The following is a 13,432-nucleotide window of genomic DNA, read 5'->3' as shown; positions in this document are numbered from 1 at the left end:
GTGCTTTGTCCTCTTCATCGCTGCTGATGTTTAACCAATATTCACGGCCCATAGTTTTCCTCTTCAACCTTCCATTGAATTTCATAGGCTTTCGATGGTAACGAATTACGAGATCACTTATCCAGTGGTTGTGCATTCTACAAATTGGGACATGAATCATTGCTATGCCCATAAAGTCCACACCCAAAACAAACATTGGGTAATGATTCATACTCAATCCTTTGCACTTTCCCATTAATCTTTGGTATATATAGCTTCCAGAGATCTAAACAGATAGGCAATCGAGCGAAACGACCCTTCTTGGCATTATCGGTGTTTCGTCAATCTTCAAGACCGGTCCAATTATTTGGCCAATTGCATTCAGAAGAAATTCAAAATAATAGCCTTCCGATATGCCAGGAAATTAGACTCAAACAACTTGAGTGTCCACTTCAGTCTGAATCGTCGAGAAGGTCAATGACCATAGGTGAACAATTAGATATTATCCAAGAATCACCCATGGACCACTAGTTAGCACTTTGTTGTCATCCTCTTCATCATTGAATCACATTAGGTAAAAAGTCATTCTCCAAATCCATAAGTTGAAAATAATGATTACAATTCCATAGAGTTGTGACTTTGTTTAACAAGGCGTTGAAAGCAATCCATTACCCTAAAAGTTTAACAACTATAGTATGTGCCATTTTCCTCTCGATGAACTTATGGACTCTTTTTAAGAAAGTGATCGACGAGATCCCATCCACCAGTTTCGTCATCACATCTCCTTCATGCAGTTCAAAATCCTCTCATTCGCAGATGAAGCAATAGCAGATTGGGAGCCTTTTTGGACACAATGGGCTCTGGTATTTTCCTACCATTTCTGTCAACTGTTGGGCCATCTGAATCCGGTGGTAAATCTGGCTAACTTCTCCCCTTTTTAGTAGCACGACCAATACCAAAATTTGAAGACGCGGGACTGGCCCTGACCACAAACTCTGCCACAGACAAGGTTTCACTCATTTTCCCCTAGTGTGATTTTTGCTTCATATACGAATGAAAAATTATACCTTTATAAAAACAATTATATAATTAAGTTGGAATTTATAAAATAATGAAGTGATTTTTTAATAGAATGATTATTTATAATCGTAGCCAATTGTTAAAATTTAAAAGCTTCAAATACTTTTATTGAGTTAATTCAACTAAATATCTTAAATTATTACTTTTATTTTAAACTTTAAAATATTTTAATTACATCTTTAAACTAACGATGTTATATTAAAGTCTTTTTGTTATTAAAATTGTTAATTTAACTATTAAATGAGAGTTAGATTTTATGTGACATAATTTAAAGAAAAATGAATATTGTAAAAATATTGATTTTGATGTTTTCAAAGCTTTTGCAAAAATTATTGCTCACTCTTTCTTTTTTTAGTTTTACTTTATTTTTAATTTTTAATTTTAAAAGTTATGCAGCAACATTCTACTTTTATTTAAAATTTTGATTTTAAATTAGGTCATATAAAATTTTACATGCCATTTAATGGTTAAATTAACAATTTCAATAATGGAAAGACTTAATTAATATAACATTGATAATTTAGGATATAATTATAACATTTTGAAATTTAGGGATGAATTTAAAATAAATGTCATAATTTTGGGATATTTGATGGAATTATCTCACTTTTTTTTCCTTATAAATTTTATTTCATGTAATCTTTTTGATTGAGTTGGGCAAAACTAATATATAATTAATTAATTTGTACATATAATTAGAATAAAAAAGGAAATACAGGAAAAATAAAAGTAATTATACCCGTAGATTTTTAGAAATATTTTAGAAGAGTGAAATAAGGGATGAGGGTGAATAAGAAATAAATTATTTATTATATAATTTAGTTTTTATGTATTTTTCTAACAAAGTTAGTATCACTAGGATTAGTGGCGCGATATTCAATGAAGAATTCATGTGAAATGATGTCTCTAATGATGTCTCTAGGTTGATTTAATTTACTTTGGTGATTATTTTATAATTTTTTGAAATTAAGTGATTGTAATGTAATTTTAATAAAAGTTAGTGAACTTAGTCGTAGTTTATCCAAAAGTTTAAAATATGTAAAATTTTACCCAGTGGTCAATACACACCGTTTTAAAGGATTGAAAAATCTAAAAGATCAGCAACCCTAAATGGCTAAATCCCTAACATTTTCTCTATTTCCAAGTTTTTGATTCTCCCTATTTCCCCCTCTTTTATATCAGTCTTTCACCACCAGCAGCGGCGGAAGCGGCAGCACCTCAGCTCAGATTCCTGAGTCCTCACCACTACACCAGCGGCCTTCTTCTCCAAACCAGAACCAGATCACCGGTCGTCCCTTTTTACTCAATACTCACCGGAACCAGAACTTCCCTTTCTATAATCAACAAAGGAAAGGGCTCTTGAATCTTGGTTTTCTTAGCCCCCCTCTTGAATCGTAGGTAATGTTGTTCAACTCTTCTCTTTCTCTCTCTTTTTTTCTTATTGCTTTTGATGTTTCAGCTCTATTTTTTTTCAATCGAGTTTATGATGTGTTGAGCCTTTTCAACTCTTTTTGTTTCTGTTGGCTCGCGTCGTGTCCGTAATGGGTTTGAATGAACACGCTGAACCCCGGTTTTATAGTTTGATAAAGTCCTGGATAAAAGACCCCAGTTTTATATTATAAAACTCTTGGTTCAATATATGTATATCTAGAATGCTGATACGGTAATTCATAAGCAATCAAAATTTAACATGACATTAGGTCTTTATGCTTTGAAGGAAGATAATAGCTTATAGTTTTGCTAGTGAGCTTTCAAATGCTTCAATGCCATAAATCAGCCTAACCAAGAGAGAGGAAAACGGAGTGCTTAATGAATGTATCAGTTATGGTTGTAATTGAACACTCTGTTTTTTTCCTTATTTATAGTCTATGAAATTTAATTGAATTTAACTGTTATTTCTTTGTTGCTTTTAATACCCTTTCACTGTTCATCGATCTTTCTTTCATTATTTGTTTCTTGGAATCGAATGTTGTTCTGGCTAAAACAGTGTAGTTCTTTTTTTGGTGAAAAAACAGCGTAGCTTAAGATAAAGTGATTTCTTTCTTTTTTACTGTTAACTTTTTAGTTTTTCTTATTACAAGGGATCTAGAATTGGTGAAGAGTAAATGGCGTCAGGGGAGGGATTTCTTACAGATGAACAAAGGGAAATGCTTAAAATAGCAAGTCAGAATGTGGAGACTGCTTTACCATCCCCAAGATTGTCCTCATCCCCAAAGTCCCCGACTTCTTTACTTTCTGATCAACAATTAAAGGTTCCTGTTGGTGGCAAGGCGCCAACTGGTGGTATTGCAGTGAGACATGTCCGTCGGTCTCACTCAGGGAAATCCATTCGTGTAAAGAAGGGTGAGCCTTGTTATTCTATGAATTGTTCAAATCAATGCAATTTTTCTTCTTCTCACCTCTTTGGATATTTGGTTTGTAACTTGCTAGCCTTGCAAATTCTATTTGCTTTATAACTGGCTTGCTCATCTTGGGCCACCTGTGAATAAAAATGGTCAGCCAGACATCAAAGGTTCTTAAAAAGGAAAGCGATTTTTATTCGATCATATATTACTATTATAATTATATTATCTTTAACCAATATCACCTCCTTGCTCTACTGATTTCTTTTGCTTTGTAATTTTCTGAGGCTTAGCACAATCAAATTGTCAGGTTCTTAATTTTAATGTACTTATAATCTATTTTTCATTTAGATAAGATGATGGGATCATAATACTGAAATGCTTGCTGTAAACTATAACCCTGTTAACTTCTAACTGATATAAGATCAGTGGTAGGTCGATTGATTTTGGGTTTGAGATCTTTTATAGTTGGTCTTTTGTTTTAGATTGGTCAACAGCATTATATTCTAATTCTTTATGCATTATTTAATTGATTGTAATAACATAATTGCCGCAGTCATGTTTCTGAAGTACTTGCTTTGTAAGTCACAGGGTACATGTATAATGTTATTAAGAATGTGAAAAGAACTGGACCAGGGATTAAGCCGGTCATTCTCTAGTTCCTGGTTCATCAGATTGGAGTATATGTATAATGTTATTAATAATGTTAAAGAACCGAAGATTGAACCGATCCTGCCTCCGGTTCAACTATATGAATATATGTTCGGTTTTAATTAAAAATAATTTTATATTTTAAAATATACAATTGTAACCCATTTACATCTGTTTTGAGGCTGAAGAGAAGGGCTTTTGACATGATATGACCCACTTCTTATATTTCCAAAATTTGTCCCTTCATCTCTGTTGCCATCTGAGAAATCAAATTTTATTTTCTTCCTCTTCCATTGCCTCTGCTGGTGCATCAGGCCAATGAAACATGTCCAAGATTGCCATTGTAAGAAGCCATGGCATCTGCCCTGCTCAGTCTTTGCTCTTCACTCTGACTACCTTATCTAAGAGTTATCTCCTTTTTTCTCCTTTTTTTTATGTGATAACATATAGTTATATTTTTTATTTGGTTTCACTTTCCCCCTAGATTGGAAATTTTTTAAATTTGAAATTTTGTGATTTGTGATAGTATGGCCTTTAGACAGCACAAGAAACTGAAGAGAAGATGAAGATGAAGCCTGATATATTTCTTGGGTTCTTGCTGGTTTTTTGGATTCTGATTTTCAGTTCCTTGCTGATTCTTTCTGGTTTTTTCCAGCTCAACAAATTTCTCGGTATATATAGGATGTTAAACCATCAGACCTGCTGATTCCTGGCAGAACCAGTTGAATTGGCTGGACCTATTTTCTGATCTCTTGTTATTAATCTGTGGCAATAGGTTGTACGTAAACCTATTCAATGAATAATTAAAAAATAAAAGCGATCATATTATCATTTATTTTTACTGCTTCTGGTTTTGGGCTTTAAATTAGCTGATGATGCTATGCTTGTTTGCATCCTTTTTTGTCAAAAAGCTTGTCTTTAAATATGGAGGGCATTACAGAGCTGTTATCTGCCTTTTTCTTGCTAATTAGTTATTTTCTTATTTATTAATTGTAAACAGATGGTGCTGGTGGTAAGGGTACATGGGGAAAACTTCTTGATACTGACGGGGAATCACATATAGATCGAAATGATCCTAACTATGACAGTGGAGAGGTACTTGCAACCTTTTTTTTCCTGGAAAACCATTCTTGTTTATAGGGTTTCTGAATGCCACTTATGCTTATGGCATACTTGGCTTATAATAAATTTATTCATGCTTAATTTCTTTTCCCTTGCTTTTGCTAGGAACCATATCAACTTGTTGGGTCAACTATTTCTGATCCACTAGATGAGTATAAAAAAGCTGTTGTTTCGATTATAGAAGAATATTTTAGCACTAGTGATGTGGAAGTGGCTGCATCAGACCTCAAAGATCTTGGCTCAAGTGAATATCATCCTTATTTTATTAAAAGGCTTGTCTCCATGGCCATGGACAGGCATGATAAAGAGAAGGAAATGGCATCAGTTCTGCTTTCTTCACTCTATGCTGATGTCATCAGCCCACCCCAGATTCGGGATGGTTTTGTGATGCTTCTTGAGTCTGCTGATGACCTTGCTGTGGATATACTAGATGCAGTTGATATCCTCACTCTGTTTGTATCTCGTGCTGTGGTTGATGAGATACTGCCTCCAGCTTTCATCACAAGGGCAAAGAAAACACTTCCTGAATCTTCCAAGGGATATCAGGTTCTCCAAACTGCCGAGAAGAGCTATCTCTCAGCTCCCCACCATGCTGAACTCTTGGAGAGGAGGTGGGGAGGTAGCACCCATGTTACAGTTGAGGAAATGAAGAAAAAGATTGCTGATCTTTTGAGGGAGTATGTGGAGAGTGGTGATACATTTGAGGCCTGTAGGTGTATTAGGGAGTTAGGCGTTTCATTCTTTCATCATGAGGTTGTTAAGAGGGCTTTGGTTCTTGCTATGGAAATTCAAACAGCTGAACCACTTATGCTGAAACTCTTGAAGGAAGCAGCTGAGGAAGGGTTGATAAGTTCGAGTCAAATGGTGAAAGGGTTTGCTCGGTTAGCAGAGAGTCTCGATGATCTTGCCCTAGACATTCCATCTGCAAAAACCTTGTTTCAATTGATTGTCCCCAAAGCTATTTTGCAAGGGTGGCTTGACGCATCATTCATGAAATCCTCATGTACTGATGGAGAGGCTCAAAATGAAGACAAAAAGTTAAACCAGTACAAGAAGGAGATTGTAACTATAATTCACGAGTATTTTCTATCGGATGATATTCCTGAACTCATTCGAAGTCTTGAAGATCTAGGGTTGCCTGAATATAATCCAGTTTTCCTAAAGAAACTTATCACTCTTGCCATGGACAGGAAGAACAGGGAGAAAGAAATGGCATCTGTTTTGCTCTCTGCTCTTCATATCGAGATCTTTTCTACTGAAGATATCGTGAATGGCTTTGTCATGCTTCTGGAATCTGCAGAAGATACTGCTTTGGATATTCTGGATGCCTCCAATGAGCTTGCCCTTTTCTTGGCTAGAGCTGTCATTGATGATGTGATAGTTCCTTTGAATCTTGAAGAGATAACCAGCAAGTTGCCACCGAATTGCAGTGGAAGTGAGACTGTGCGAATGGCTCGATCACTTATAACTGCACGCCATGCTGGTGAGAGGCTCCTCAGGTGCTGGGGAGGTGGAACTGGCTGGGCTGTGGAGGATGCAAAGGACAAGATAATGAAGCTTCTGGAGGAGTACGAAAGTGGGGGTGTTGTGGCTGAAGCTTGTCAATGTATCCGTGACCTCGGAATGCCATTCTTCAACCATGAGGTTGTGAAGAAAGCGCTGGTGATGGCCATGGAGAAGAAAAACGATAGGATGCTAGACCTGCTGCAGGTGTGTTTCAACGAAGGTCTAATCACTATCAACCAGATGACCAAAGGCTTCACCAGGGTCAAAGATGGACTCGACGACCTAGCTCTCGACTTTCCAAATGCAAAGGATAAGTTCAGTTTCTATACGGAGTATGCCCAGAAGAAGGGTTGGCTTCTGCCATCCTTTGGTTCATCTGCAACAGAAGCTCTGCCCACTGCAGCAGCCTCTTGAAAAGGAAAACATATTCATGTCTCTAGTTTCTCATGTATGATGTTGACGTTCCAGTACCTGTGTTCTTAGCAGTCATCCATGGCAGATCAGATTGATAGGATTAGATGTGGGATGTTCGGATTCCTGATGTTGTCTTGTTTTTAATGGTGTCATCTGATGGAGATTCTTATGATCCCAGTCCAAGCTAAGCTTGCCATTGTGTAAAGTTGGTTATATTTTCTTCTATATTGAAATAGCTTCAAGCTCATGTCACAACCAGCGGCATATTAGGTATTGCCTGCTGGTACTTGCAATATATGATGGTTAGAATGACGCTGTTTACTTCCAAAGGCTCAAATATTTATGCTCTTTTGTTGTAGCAATTCCAGTTTGATTTTTTATTTTTACATAGTTATGTTGTAGTTTGATGAGAGGTCAGATATTTTGTAATTTTTGTATTATCTGATTTTGGATTTACTTTAAAATTCGTTTATTATTCGCATTAAATCCAGATATGCATGCTAGGGGCATCTGGATAAACATAGGTTCAGGTGTATGCCAGTTCACTACCTTCTCATCTAATGAGGTTGTCAGTACCACTTATGAAAGCGAATAAACAAATGAGCTTATTCCAATTCAGTAAGGGAAGCAAAGGGAAAGCCCCTGTTGAACCAAAACCATTAGGCATCGTACTCCGAGGAGGCCTCTGAAAATTTCTTCCAACTGCTATTCCTATTACTATACAATTTCGGATTTGATTTGAGTAACATTTATCACTCCACTATTCGGGTTGGGGAGGAATTTTTTAGTTTATTTTATTTTAATAATATGGTGATGTGAGCTTGTAATGATAAGAAAGTGAAAGTGATTTTCATAGGTTCACTCCAAAACCAGGAGAAAATCCACGCTAGTGGTCACATGGTGGGTCATTACAATATTCACTGACTATCAAGGCTTTCATTCTTCCCATTGGTTCTCCCATAGCTTTGCTAGCCCAGCCATGGCCGTCTGCCCCTTTCTCTGCCTTCAATAATATTTCACCATTTGTTCAAGAAAACAGAGCAAAAAAGCCCACTTGTCAGAACATAGCAACAAAGCAAATGGAAGCTTAGAAGAATCTATGTACTTTATTTTCTATGGGTTTTTTCCCCCTTCATAAAATGAATTCTCAATGATTACCCAACAAAATTTATTGTTCTTTTTATGGTTGCTGCTTCCAGTCTTTCACCTGAGCCTAGTCATGAAGTGTTTTCATGGCTGAAATCTCTGCCTTTAGCACCAGAGTACAGGCCTACTCTGTATGAGTTTCAAGATCCAATTGCTTACATTTTCAAGATCGAAAAAGAGGCTTCCCAGTGTGGAATTTGCAAAATCATACCGCCGGTACCGCCTAATTTTTTTCTGAAGTTGAGAAATCAGATTTAAGAGCCTAATTTTTTTCTGAAGTTTCCAAACCCTAGAAAATCCAATTTTGTACCTCTTTTTTCTGGCTATTTTTTTTTCACCGCCCCTTTCAATTAAGTCACAATCCAATCTCTGGCGAAGCCTCAAAACCCAGTGCCCAAACTCCCTGCGTGTGGCCCTCACGCCACCCATGCCTTCAGCATCCTTGCCCACGTGCCGGCGTATGCAGCCCACCTCCATTGAATTTGATTCTCCGGCCACCACTGTTGGTTTTGTTGGTGTTTCTTCGGTATCCTTTGCTGTTATTGGCTCTAGTGGTTTCTTTTTTTTTGAAGAGAAAAAAAATAACCGACGCAAAAAAGTTATTTATGATAACCCCTCGTTACAAGTCAGTCCAGTAAAACTTCATGGGCACAATTATCTCGCATGGTCACGATCGTGCTTATTGTTTACCAAAGCTAGAGGATTGTAGGGGTATATTATTGGTGATTCGGAAAAACCCGATGTGAATGATTCGTCTCATAACTCTCTTGTTATGTCTTGGCTTATCAACTCTATGCAACCCCCAAATTTTCAGAACATACGTATTACTTAACTCTGCAAAAGAAATATGGCATGCAACTACTCTCACCTACTCACAAGTTGGGAATGATGCTCAAAATTTTCAAATCAGCAATAAAGTTTACAACACTAAGCAAGGTGAGATGTCAATTTCTCGGTATTTTTCTGGATTGAACAGTTTATGGCAGGAGCTATTACCAAGATTTCCAAGCCAACTGTACTGGAGATGCAGTAGTAAAGTTTTAGAAGCTTGTAGAAAAAAGAGGGTTTACAACTTTTTGGCCAGGTTAAATAGGGTACGTCTAGTTCACTGTAATAGAGTCTGGTTCACTATAATACAATAAGACTGTAATGAAATAGAATTGTAATGAAATAGAATTGTAATCAGTAATTTAATTATTTGGTTGAATAGAATAGAATAAAACTGTAATAGTATTCTTGTGTTTGATTGAATAAAATGATGTTGTAATAGCATAAGGAAAAAAATTAAAATGATCAAAATACTCTTATTAAAATTTTTTTTAGATAGATAATTATTGTTATTGTTATTAAATTTTAATAAAATTATTATTAAAAATAATTTAATAAAAATAATAAATAATTTAATTATATTTTAACATAATTTTTATTAAATATAATTTAATAAAATAAAACATAATTTAATAAAATTCTTAATATAATTATTATATGAATTAAAAAGATCATAATATATGATACTGTAAAAATAATCTATTTTATTATTTTTAAAATGTAATACATATTTAGTGTGCTAAAATATCATTAGTAAAACAAATAATTTAATTATTCTAGAATAAAAAATAAAATATTAAAAGTAATATATAACTTGAGAATTATATTTCACATCCAAACATAATATTCATATATTAGCAAAAAGTTACATGATTTCATTAGTTTATATGTCATAATCCATATGTTATAAAATTTTACAACATTAAAAAATTATAACATTGTAATGACATTCTATCATGTCATTATACCATCTAAATATTACGAACACAAAAAATTAACAAAATGAAAGTTCATATGCATTGACTTGTCCACTTTAGAGTGTTTCCTCTGAGATGGTCAATATGTATGAAATTTTAATTGACAAATCCTGTCTTATTTCTCTTCTCTGAAAAACCATTAGATGAGACAAGTCTATAAGTTCCAAAATCATATATGGTCACCTGAAAGTGAAGTAGACTTTCACTCCCCAAAATCAACGTGTTAACTTCCGTCTCTGCATTTGAAGCTATAGCATCAAGTTGAGCAAGAAACCATGCCTGAAGAAGACATTCTAAGCCCTTTTTATTGTCTTGATGATTGCAGTCTTCAGCTTCTTGGCAAGGAAATTCAGAAGAAAGTGCAGCAACAACATTCTCATGAGTTGACCAATTTACTAACACCAATAGACATTGAATAAAGTAAAGCAATGAGAAGAAACACATTAAACAGAAGGTGAATCCTTAAGTTGGAGAAAGAAGCACCCATCAAAGTATTTAGCAACAACAAATTTGCATCTACATTTTGCATCTACTAAAAGAAACCTAAATGCTATATTCATTCAATAACTCAGGCTAATAAGCACCAAGTTGATACCAACGCACTAATAACTCAGGCTTAGGATTGCCAAAAAATCCACCAACATCAGCCCCTGTGAAAGTTTATCTAACATCAACAGGGAGAAGGTGCAAAAGTTTTTAACTTTTTTCATTTAAATGGCATGCATACCAGAGAATGTCATTCCAGAACCAAGCGTCAAAACCATTGGGACTGAAACCCTGAGCTGATCCCAATCCGCCGAATTATCACTAGTCCAAACTGCTCCATACCTTTGACTTCCAGCAAAGAATGCTCTGGACCAGACAAAAGGTCCGACCTTACCATCCCTATGCTTTAGAAGGCCTTCAGCTGTTGCCATGTGGAAGTAATATCCATAGGCATTATATAACTCCCGATGTTCCACTCCACCAAGATGTAAAGCATCTCTGGGCATTGTCATCTAACCACAACAAAAGTTTAGTCATTTGTGCTATTTTGCCTGCTAATATGCAATTTTTACAAGTTCACATACACATCCACATATAAGAACAAGGTATGATTGCTTTTTTGCAAAAAAAATACTATCGAATTTCCATGGTTTTCGCAGTGCAGCCACCGTAGATAAACAATACTCAGAAATAACTTCACCTCCATCTTCATGGAAATGCAGTTTTGCAAGTGAAATGCATAAATCACAATTTGAGCTAGTGCCTTTATCTAGGGGTCAACTTGCCTGTGTTAAACTTGTTGCATCAGCAATGACAAATGGTACATTCACAATGCGTGCTAGTGTCTACAAGTAATGTTTTTCCTGTCCTCATAATTAAGGTTTAAAAATTTAAACAAAACAAAAAAAAAACAAGAGAATAATCAATAGAAGCAGCAAGAAGTTATTCAGCATATAAGACTGTACCTGAACTAGTGGGACCTATTAACAGTACATTGCTCTTTTCCAGCTCAACAAAATCATTGGCAACATGTTTATCATTGTCACCCAATTCAGATGCCCTGGCAATGAGATGCAAGTATTCAGTCTAGGAAGGTAAACCAAATAGACAAGCAATCTGTTATAAAGCATTCATAATTAAGTTAACATAAATCAGACATGAAACTGAAAGAAATTATATAAACCACTAATTGAGGACTCATTGGTTACTGAACTGATTAAAAAAAAAGACCAGAAAGCACTAACTCGTTTTTCTTGAAGGAATGGTATATCCTTTATAGTGGTTGTAAACTGCCACAGCTAACACCTGTTAAGATAAGTAGAACTTCAACAAAACAATGAAACTATGAATGAAAACTGCTGTTGAAAATTTGAACAATGCTAGGGCATTTTTTTTCCAAAAATTCTAAAAGTTCTCATAAAAAATGTTATAATAACAATTACAGGCCATAAAAGTTTAATAAATTAGTGCATAAAGGATTTCAACTTAGAAGGAGGGGGATGGCAGGAGGGGAAAGAAAAAGGTGCTATCTTTTTCATTGTTAGTGTAGAAATCAAAAGTGTTTGGATGTACTGCTTCCATCTCCTTGGGAAATCAATCTTTCCGGCAATATGAGGAAAGTGGATGCGAATCAAACATTCAACAAAAGAATAGTTATTTTATTCAGGATTTTAAGATTAACTTTTTCTTTCATTCAATTATCCATATCTTGTACAAAACATGTGTAGCTAAAAACAAAAATCCCCTTTCTTTCCTTCCCTCCATTGTCCTCCCTTCCATTCTAACAAATACAGAGAAGGAAGCCTTGAAAAACCTTTCTAAGACAAAAAGGCTTCCTTACCCGCATTCATTGTGTAATCTCTCTTGCGTTGAAGCAAAGTTAAGATTTATTTGTTCAAAATTCAGAACATACTTAACCAGAAAAGTCAATGAATTCAATTAAAAACAGGCATCGGAAGTAGAAGGAAGGGTTTACCTTCTTTGCCTTTTGTTGGCCGATGACAAATTTTGCAAGTTTTTTTGACTGAAGAAAAAAAAGAAAAAACAAAGAATAGATTGACCTAGGTCTTTTCTGCAATCAAAAGGAAAAAGGGAAACATAAAGATGAGAAGAAAAAACAAATTACCAGTGAACCGAGGGAGAAGATGATCGTTCTAGTGCTTCTTCATTCTATAGGGAGAGGTAAGGGCAAAAATTGAAAAAGGGAATTTTTTTTTTACTTTGCACGGGAATGAGTAGCTATTCAATGGTAAGAGAAGGGAATCACTATTTAGCCCTTTTTCGTAATATACCTTGAATAGATTCGGGCATTAATAATATTACAGCCAACTAAATTAATGTTTGGTGGTGGACCTGCGGAATTTGGCTGGAATCTATTCTTAAGCCTCTCAATCAAACATGCTTTAAGTATCATTAAATTTGGGTTCAAGTTCTCGAAAAAATTCCTAGTGGCTCTCAAGAGCTAAAGAAAGATGAAAACCTTGATAAAGATAATCTGCACTGTGATTATTGTGGGAAGCCACATACTAGAGATAAGTGCTAAAAATTACATGGTCGACCCATTAGGGTTTTTTACCCCAATGTATTAATATGTATATATATATAAAAATGGATTATCAGCTAGATTAATTACGAAAATGGTATACTTTTTTGGATCGCGCCTACCTGACAGGCCCAACTCATTTTTTTTAATATTAAATTTTTTTTGTTTAAAATTTTTTTTCGGATCAGTATAAAACCTATGTATATGTTCGAGAATAATATACATACAGGTTGCGCCTACATGACAGCCTCAACTAGTTGAGCCTATCTGACAGGAGCAACTAGTGGGGCCCACAAGCTTTATTTTTCCCTTATATATTCTCCTGAAAATCAGATGAGCAACATAGAGAAAATTTAGCA

The 13,432-nt window shown here is 35.1% G+C and overlaps 2 protein-coding genes across 7 annotated transcripts; one reads left to right on the top strand and one right to left on the bottom strand.

Moving 5' to 3' along the window:
• The first annotated feature begins 611 nt into the window (after positions 1-611).
• LOC107886159 (MA3 DOMAIN-CONTAINING TRANSLATION REGULATORY FACTOR 1) lies at positions 612-7,456 on the top strand. The gene is made up of 5 exons (XM_016810003.2): positions 612-988; positions 2,242-2,457; positions 3,141-3,402; positions 5,053-5,147; positions 5,280-7,456. The coding sequence occupies exons 3-5, from the start codon at positions 3,165-3,167 to the stop codon at positions 7,092-7,094; spliced, it is 2,148 nt and encodes a 715-aa protein (XP_016665492.1). The 5' UTR covers positions 612-988; positions 2,242-2,457; positions 3,141-3,164; the 3' UTR covers positions 7,095-7,456.
• A 2,606-nt stretch (positions 7,457-10,062) lies between these two features.
• On the bottom strand, positions 10,063-13,035 carry LOC107886160 (probable glucan 1,3-alpha-glucosidase). 6 transcript variants are annotated; one of them, XM_016810007.2, is made up of 7 exons: positions 12,657-13,016; positions 12,507-12,554; positions 11,776-11,854; positions 11,497-11,591; positions 11,317-11,394; positions 10,773-11,043; positions 10,063-10,440 (listed from the first exon to the last, which is right to left on the bottom strand). In XM_016810007.2, exons 6-7 carry the CDS (start codon positions 11,041-11,043, stop codon positions 10,142-10,144), a joined length of 570 nt encoding a protein of 189 aa, XP_016665496.1. In that variant the 5' UTR covers positions 11,317-11,394; positions 11,497-11,591; positions 11,776-11,854; positions 12,507-12,554; positions 12,657-13,016; the 3' UTR covers positions 10,063-10,141. The 6 variants fall into 6 exon arrangements, with proteins under 6 accessions (XP_016665496.1, XP_016665493.1, XP_016665495.1 ...); XM_016810004.2 differs by having other exon boundaries at positions 11,776-11,836; XM_016810006.2 differs by lacking the exon at positions 11,317-11,394 and having other exon boundaries at positions 11,776-11,836; positions 12,657-13,035.
• Positions 13,036-13,432: the final 397 nt, after the last annotated feature.

The sequence above is a fragment of the Gossypium hirsutum genome, chromosome A03, assembly GCF_007990345.1.
Source record: "Gossypium hirsutum isolate 1008001.06 chromosome A03, Gossypium_hirsutum_v2.1, whole genome shotgun sequence".
In the NCBI taxonomy this organism is placed as follows: Eukaryota; Viridiplantae; Streptophyta; class Magnoliopsida; order Malvales; family Malvaceae; genus Gossypium; species Gossypium hirsutum.
This window is presented reverse-complemented; position numbering and strand designations above follow the sequence as displayed.

Excerpts from the sequence above, each read along its gene's own strand:
- LOC107886160 (XM_016810006.2), bottom strand. The coding sequence starts at position 11,043 with ATGACAATGCCCAGAGATGCTTTACATCTTGGTGGAGTGGAACATCGG. Across the intron at positions 10,441-10,772 it reads TTCTGGAATGACATTCTCTG|TAAATTGGTCAACTCATGAG; the intron begins GTATGCATGCCA and ends TATTGGTGTTAG.
- LOC107886159 (XM_016810003.2), top strand. The coding sequence starts at position 3,165 with ATGGCGTCAGGGGAGGGATTTCTTACAGATGAACAAAGGGAAATGCTT. Across the intron at positions 3,403-5,052 it reads ATCCATTCGTGTAAAGAAGG|ATGGTGCTGGTGGTAAGGGT; the intron begins GTGAGCCTTGTT and ends AATTGTAAACAG. Across the intron at positions 5,148-5,279 it reads CTAACTATGACAGTGGAGAG|GAACCATATCAACTTGTTGG; the intron begins GTACTTGCAACC and ends TGCTTTTGCTAG.